This window comes from Electrona antarctica (assembly GCF_951216825.1).
Source record: "Electrona antarctica genome assembly, chromosome: 18".
In the NCBI taxonomy this organism is placed as follows: domain Eukaryota; kingdom Metazoa; phylum Chordata; class Actinopteri; order Myctophiformes; family Myctophidae; genus Electrona; species Electrona antarctica.
In genome coordinates this window covers 21,065,921-21,074,371 of record NC_136799.1, presented here as the reverse complement: position 1 = coordinate 21,074,371, position 8,451 = coordinate 21,065,921, and the positions used below count along the sequence as shown (strand labels likewise).

The 8,451-nt window shown below is 40.0% G+C and overlaps 1 protein-coding gene across 2 annotated transcripts; it reads right to left on the bottom strand.

Moving 5' to 3' along the window:
- Window positions 1–669: 669 nt before the first annotated feature.
- On the bottom strand, window positions 670–7,209 carry tmx1 (thioredoxin-related transmembrane protein 1). 2 transcript variants are annotated; one of them, XR_013792336.1, is made up of 9 exons: window positions 7,006–7,209; window positions 6,434–6,549; window positions 6,158–6,203; window positions 5,088–5,216; window positions 4,758–4,803; window positions 3,765–3,866; window positions 3,596–3,662; window positions 2,340–3,370; window positions 670–2,308 (listed from the first exon to the last, which is right to left on the bottom strand). XR_013792336.1 is itself a non-coding variant. In XM_079528899.1 (8 exons), exons 1-8 carry the CDS (start codon window positions 7,194–7,196, stop codon window positions 3,123–3,125), a joined length of 945 nt encoding a protein of 314 aa, XP_079385025.1. In that variant the 5' UTR covers window positions 7,197–7,209; the 3' UTR covers window positions 670–3,122. The 2 variants fall into 2 exon arrangements, 1 of the variants encoding a protein (XP_079385025.1); XM_079528899.1 differs by having other exon boundaries at window positions 670–3,370.
- Window positions 7,210–8,451: the final 1,242 nt, after the last annotated feature.

Below are 8,451 nucleotides of genomic sequence, written 5' to 3'. Positions count from 1 at the left end.
CCAGAGGCGCAAAGACAAAGGTTATCCCCCTGGGAGGATGGAAGTGACTGAGACAGACATCTGAAAAGGAAATGACAAGTCTCAAGAGAATAAAGAGATGGGATTGTATCTTGTATCTTAGCTTCTTTTAAAGTTACCTGTCTCTAATTACCTAAAGTGTAGTGTAAATGCTATGGTTACATATATTCCTGGCGGTAGATTAAGTATGCCATTGGAGTAGTCTTTGATATGCAGTTATCCACCCATACATTACTCTGTATCAAATTCTGAAATAGCAAACTTTGGGAGTATGGATAGTATGCAGGTAGATATTGTCCATGGTTGTATGTGCAACACTGCCATCTACTGGGGAAAACGGGGGCAAGCTTCAGAAAACATCTTCAATGGGGAATGCTTTACAAAAACATTTCATCCAATACTCACACCCCACTTTACAACCAAACATATCAACTCGTCCTATAAAGCCTTATTTGTGGAATGTACTTCTAAAAAAACATCTAATACGGGTACTAGTAATAACAGGGTATCTTGTATACCTTCAAGTTTAACATCCAGATTTTATATGATTTAAATGACATTGCCATGCTCATTCTTGGTTAATATTCAGAGTAAGCGTGTTTAAAATTCAGATGTGGGCTTACACAGATGGCATTGAGACAGATGGACTGATTGATGTTTGGTTTCAAGAGTCTTTATTGAGAGAAATGTTGTTCACACAGTAAGGAGCACTGCTGGCTCAGGCTTACTTCATTCTTTGTTGCATGACTGTCACTCAACGGAAATGAACACACCATCTGAAAATACGCAATTTCACTCGAGCAACATGGCCATGCAACAGAGTATAAAAATAAGCCTTAATGCACCCAAACAAGTTGTGAAAGCTACAAGCCATGGCTAGTTTATAGGTTAATGATTATTTCAACCATCACCAAAATTAAATTTTCTCTAATATAATAGAAATCATGAACAACAATTTTGCAAGTCTCATCCTAAGCATGATTATAAGTAGAGTAAAATGTCTAATGGACATTGGTCAAACATTGTACCTTTCTGGTTTAAAAAAAACTAAACAAAAAACACAGGCGTTGTCATTCAAGTGAAATGGACGTTCTCAACAGTTAGTGTAAAAGAAGATTAACTGCTGATGAGCTAACGAGAAACCAGTGGGTGAGTAAAATGGTGCTCGTTACAAATAAGGTTGGAGCCAACATAAAATAGGTTACTGTGGCTTTCTTTTGACAGTTTCTCCCCATTTAGTTGATGCCAATTCCCTACACTACAGTCCCTGTTGCTTCCAATCTCCACTGTTGGCCTGGCAAGGTGTACACAGCTACTATGTTCCTCCAACAGGGTGCAGTACTTAGTTTAGACAATTTTTGGTTTAGACTAGTCATTGGTTAGACCAGTCATTAGTCCTACAACTACAACCTATCTCAAACCCTCACCCTAAACCTAACCTCCCACGGGGCAGCACACCTAAACCTAAACCCATGTCTAACCAATGACTAGTCTAAACCAAGTATGCACCCCCCTCCAACAATTACAAAACACCAGCCACTTCTTTGCACCCAAGTTTCACACAGAGAAAATAAATGCATCTTCCCCAGTTCCCCTCACCACTGAACAGGTGACCAGCCCCAGACCACCCAGCAGGAATCACTAATGCAGCAATGAGGAAGGGTGCAGCCAGCCACCCACAAACACTACCAATTGTTGGACAGGAGTCACCACTGCTGTGAATATAACTATGGCCTCCGTGGTGGGTGGGTGTTTTACCTCTATGCCAGCCAGATGCCATAGTTACCATGCTTTCAAACAGTGCATTTTTTTTTAAAGCTAAACACAGACCCAACTGGAAGCATTGGTTTACTGGTACTGTATAATTGATTCCCTCTCTCCTAGGGATAACATTGTTCTGGTCCACTTGCTATTTCATTTATCAAGCAAGAACAGCAACTTGAGGGCAGCTTTGCCAAACCTCACTACAAACTTTATATATTAAATGTATTTTTTACACAGAGCCAGAGTCCCTGAATATGCTTCCATAACTGATGTTGTAATGACATGCAATGTAGGCCTTTCTGATGGCACATCTCCAATTTAAAAACGTTCTTTGATACGGAGAGTCCAAATGAAATGCAACTCCCACTGTGTGATTATCAATTGATCAGGGTGATAGATCCATATGGATAGATCACACAATGGTTACATATTTACCTGTTTAACACTGTTTAAAGAGCAGCAGTGTTTCTCAATCCAAGTCAACATCTTGGTGATTGCTAAGCATAGAACTGCGATAGAAGGGTCCCTGACCCAAAATTCATGAATCACACACACACACACACACACACACACACACACACACCCTCTCATGACACCATGCACACTTCACACAAGATTATAAAAACATAGGGACTAGATTTTTTGCCACATTCCCATATTAAAATGATGCAGCCAGCCACCCCCTGCATATACACTAAAAGTGCAATCCTGAGCACAACAGTGCCTCACAATAGCAGGATACACGGTAAAGGTGGACTTTGTTTACAAGAAATGTAGACTTCTTTAATATCTGCGATGTAAAAAACAAAGAAACACAAGCATACATTAGACGGCAAATAAAACGCAACAAAGTGTTACCCAAATGCAAGCCAAGTAGAATATTTCAACAGAGAGAAACAAAATGACACACACACAAAAAGATGCATAGGATAAACATAAAGTTGCTAAATCCAACTCTACCAAACTTCATTCCCCAAATCCCACACTGGCTATTTGTTTTCTAAAAGAAAAATAATAAAGAGGGAAATCCAAGTGTTGGGAGTGTTTGCTTCTCCAGGGCAGAGCCTGCAGCTCAGCTGGTGAGTGAGAGCGGTCATCCCAAGTCTAATGTGCCCTCAGCGACAAACGGAGGCAAAGGAGAGGGAAGGATGGAAAGAGAGGTAAAGAAGCAAGGCATTGCCAGGGGCCCAAGGGAGGAAGGGTTGGCCTGGGATGGGGGCTTTGCCAGTTCCCTGCTGTAAACACTGCTGCTGAGGATCAAAGCCTCCTCTGACTCCATACTCCACTGCTCTTCTCAAAAGGGAGTTAAGGGGCCATCTGTGGTTGGCCCTCACAGGTCTCTAGGTGTCCTCCTCCTCTTCCTCGCGGTTGCCCACCACCCTCTTCCTCAGGGCCTCGTCAGGGAAGGCCTGCCCTTTGGGTTCAGGGTGGCCCTCCGGGGAGCCTCTCCTCCTCCTCCGCCAGACTTCATCCGGATCCCCGTCCTCTTCTTCGTCTTCGTCATCGTCATCTTCCTCTGCGTCTGCATCCGCCTCATGCTCCTCCTGTTGCTGCTGGTTTAGCCTAGCTTGATCTGTGGTTTGTTTCTCTGCGGAGACATTTGAAGAATACAATACAAATAGAGATACCAGATTGTTTTCAAAATCATTTTCATATTAATAAGCATTTTTGCCATGGTCATATCAAGCGATATTTACCTTTGTCACAACTAACTTTGCATCAACAGACAGACTGCAAGATGGAGGCATTTTCCTCCAGAATTTATATAGAATATAATCTAAAGTATAATCAAGGCATGGACATTCACACTCACTCTGATAGTAGTCAGGAGAGGAAAATCGCCGCGAAGGGAAGACGTAATCTGCAATGAATACCAGTATCTGAAAAGACAAGAATTAGAATTTTGTATCGGATGTGCATTTGTCTGTGGATGGACATCAATATATTTTGACACAATTATTAAGTATTATAGAATAACTCACCAATCCCAAGGCTAGGCCAGAGAAGAGTGTGGCTAAACCAAAGATAATGTATGAGCCCCAAACAGGAATCCCCAACTGCTCTGTCATGTAGTTATGACAACGCTGGATGGGAGGAGAACAGATTATACCAAGAAATGGTTAGTAATCGTAAGACTAGGGGTTGACACAAAGGTCTCAAAAGCACTTGCCTGTCTAGAAAAGAAAAGAAAAGAAGAAGTGTGCTGGCAGGGCTGGGGGACATACGCATTACACAAGCATGTGTGCATAAGGTATACACATTTGAAAATGTTTTATTAAATACTCTGAATAAGTCTGACTCAGAATCACACTAAACTGTACTGATATGTAGCATCGCCTGTCAAGTAGAGACTAGCCTGAAACAATCAAATGAACTAGGAGTGAACAAGTTCTTCAGAATATCTCTGCACACAGACAGAGAGCCTGGTTGGGACATGGCCACGAACATGAACAGACATTGAAACCAAATTTTGAGGGGTGAAATACATCACGGTTCGCCATTGCTCACGGCAGGTCAGGATAGTCTATTTGAAACAAATGCCTTTTAATCACTTCTCTCGCTCGCTGACGTTTCTCATATGGTGCATGCTTGTGTCAGAGAAATAAAACAAGAGATATATAGACAGTGCACTGCCACTGAATAGAGCCGCATGGATGTTCAAAAGCGTTTATGGTCAGATATATTTTAGATTGTGTGATTAGTGGACAAAAGAAAGACTACTTCCCACGTTTCCAGTGCCTAGTGTTCTTGTGCTGCATTTATATATACCATTGTATTTTTGACGACCGATTGACTGATTGACTTAAAACTTGACAATGGCGTGTGTATTACACACGCCATTGTCAGCAAGTTTTAAGTCAAGCGGTCCGACTGTGCCCAATTTATAGATAGACAACAATCTACAGACACATCAATGTTGCCTGTCAATGCTTTGGCTTTTATGGCAAGCAAACTATTCTTCAAACCTCACTTACCCGAATAAACATGGAGAGCTTGAACAAAGCAGACATTGAATTCATTCTGGAACGAAAGAGGAAATAGTAGCATGTCATTCTTTTTTCTTTTTTTTTTAAAAACTTCTAACATAGCTACATAGTCTCTGTAGTATAGGCAGTTGAGAGACCTCAAAACCAAAGACAACACAGTAAGAAACTATTGTTAGTAGTTTGGGAAATCATTGTCAATTCTCAGTTGCAGGGATGTTACTGGCATGCAAAAAAATAAATAAATGCATCTGATATAAAATAATCAGTTTCTACTATAACACACATTGCATATCAATTGCTGTCAAGTTGGGAACTCACAAAAAAGAAGATGGCCCAAACCAAGAGGAAATGGGCTCAACCGCCTGCCATTTCTGCTCATCAATGAAGCTAAGAAAGTCATCTTTAGTGCGTGCCCCTTGGTACTTCCGGAACACTCCATCTTTGCAACTAAAATAGTACACAGGGACATACAGTGAGAGAAAAATAGAATTATAGAATACAACCCCGACAAATAATTATAGAATAGAACAAAATGACAAGTCATTATTTTGAATTATATCCATGTAAACAATAAACATTTACTTCAACAAAATGTTAGTCTGACAGCAATCTACAACTCTACAGACCATCATTGAGCTATTGCTTACAAGTAAAAAAGTAAATGGGGGGTTTAAATGGGGGGAGATATGCACTTGTCAGTCAGATGAGAAGGAAACTGGGGCTGAATGATTATGATATTGGAAAAAGTTGTGATATGTTGTGATTAACCACCTGCCTATTCATTTGCCAAAAATACAAAATAGTAGCTATAAATCCAGCACAAGATATTCGGTGTAGACGGAAAATATCAGTCAGAAAACAGTGGTCCGTCGCATTGCTTTTGAGCTTGGCAAAGACATTTGGTGTAGCGGTCCAAATACTGTTGGAACTCAAGACTACAGGGTTTAAGTGTTAAAAAATCAACCAAAGAAAACATGAGTTACATACTTTCCTTGATACTATATGCAGATTTTAACATAAATTGCTACCATTGGAAATAATGTATCCCTCTAGCAATGAATGATTAGGGTGGTTTTATAGAGGAAAATAAAACAGTTATATTCAACTAAACGTTATTATTGTCACATCACAGGTTTACAGGTGTAGAGAAAAAGTGGGTGAAATGTCTGTGTTACTAGTTTAGCCTACACAACACAAGACATTTTCTCATTTCAATATTCTATAAAGTAGTAAAGGTGTCTTAGCGGAACTCTATGGAGTGAATCAAAACCCAATTTGTTTTCCTGTGCAATGTTGTCACTATTGCACATGCGAACATGACAATGATGAAAATATATCGTTCAACCCTAAGGGGAAATTAAATAACCACAATATACCAGAGAACTTACTGGTAAATGGTAGGAAGTGAGGTGATGATGAATCGACCGCTCAAACCTTACAGGAGGAGGAGAGGTGCAATGTTACAGTGCAGGAAGCAACATTTGACTCATAACAAAACCGAGAAATAACAGGATATGTTATTCTGATTATAGTAGCTACAAAAGCATTGGCTGATGTTAGTGTTTCAATGTAGAGTACTGAGGGTAAGTGCACCCACTTCTACCCGGTTAGGGAATGCAAGAATCAAATTACAGCCAAGAAAAGAGAAGTAACTCAGGTCATACCAGGTTGTTCTGTGACATCCACTTTGGCTATGTTGACCCCCATGTCGTCCCCCCAGTCCGCAAAGTCATTCCACACAGACTGGAGTTGCTGGCATGCAGGGCACCAGGGGGCAAAGCTGGGGAAAGATTTATGAGGAAGTGGAACCTTACCAAACATTTACTAACTGTCACAGTTTAACAATCCAAATAAAACGGAATGATCATACGCATCAGTCTTAACAAAATGCAATATGGATTGACAACAATATGCATAATTGCTAATGTTAGCTATTTTGCTGTCAACTTAACTGTCAACATTACTAGACATTTGCTATCACAGTCACTGTTATATAGTCAACTTGACATGGAGCTTAGATTTACTCTGCAAGATAACAGGACAAGACAATTCAAGATAAGACTAGTAATAATAATAACATCTTTCAGACTGGAAGCCTGCAGAGACCTGGGAAAAAAATCATATCATCAGATTAACGGTTAGCGCCTAGACAATGTTGCTACACAGCTAGCCCTACTACACAGCTAGCCATGTAACCACCTTAGCTGAACATTTAGCACTTTAGCATGGAACTCACAATTCAATCATCCATTCTCCTGACAAGATGTCCTCCCAGTTCCCGTCAGTAATGTCTCTGAGACTATCCCGTTTAGCCGAGACTTTCTGCGACGTCAGACATATTGCTATAATAAAATAGTATAGCAGTGTGTAGCGTTTAGTCTTCCATGTTAACATTGGTTCGTAAGGGCTAGCCAGCAAGCACGCCATGTTTGTAACAGCCTTTTACGGCACTGTTTTTCTGGCAAATCTAAGCTAGCAAATATAAGACTTCCGGGGGACGATCTCTTCAAAATAAGAGTACCCTCTAGAGTATTGAAAAAAAGATTAATTTGCACATTAAAACGATTAACTAAGCATTTAAACGATGCTATAGGACACACATTATGTTTCTGTGTAAAAATAAGTAATAAGTAATGTTTCTGTGTAAAGATAAGTAATTAAAAGGTTATCTAAATGGATAAATGCTATTCACTGGAGAGCATGGACTTTATAAAGTGGACGCTGGACAAAAATCCCTGCTATGTTTCGACTAGTGTGACATACGCACGCGTCCGGGGAGACCTCCTCTACAACACCACACTGTCCGCTAAGCAGCAGAGGTGTAAAACAAAAATTGGCACCAGGTCAGATGTAAAACAACTTCCCATTTCCAGACTACAGTGGACTAAAGTGGACACTGGACAAAAATCTCTGCTATGTTTCGACTAGTGTGACATATGCACGCGTCCGGGGAGACCTCCTCTACAACACCACACTGTCCGCTAAGCAGCAGAGGTGTAAAACAAAAATTGGCACCAGGTCAGATGTAAAAAAACTTAAAAAAACTTCCCATTTCCAGACTACAGTGGACTAAAGTGGACACTGGACAAAAATCCCTGCTATGTTTCGACTAGTGTGACATACGCACGCGTCCGGGGAGACCTCCTCTACAACACCCGCTAAGCAGCAGAGGTGTAAAACAAAAATTGGCATGCCATACAGCGAGGTGAAAGGTCAAAAAGTGGACTAAAATACAATAGAATATAAAAGAATACAGACAAGGCTTTGAAAGTTACAAAAAAATACCTTTTAATTAATCATTGCTAATATAACAGTGTACACTTTCAATGGAAAGAAAAAGGCATACAGTTTGCTTACGGTGTTTCTCATTCACTGTTACACAGAAGAAGAAAAATTCACTCTGCAAAAAAAGTTTCCAAATCCCTACAATATTTGTTTTTAAACGTAATTTGTCTTAAGGTGGACTGAGAATCTACTTTAATAGTTTAGTAGTAACTTTTGATCAATTTACTGTATGTGTGTGCATCTGTGTTAATACAGCAAACATTATTCAAACACATGCAAAACATGCAAAAACTACAAACGTCAATCAGTGCAAACGTCACTAAAAAATTCAAAATGATACTATAAGTGCAAACGTACCTATAAGTGCATACATTACTCAAATGTATAAAAAGGTAAG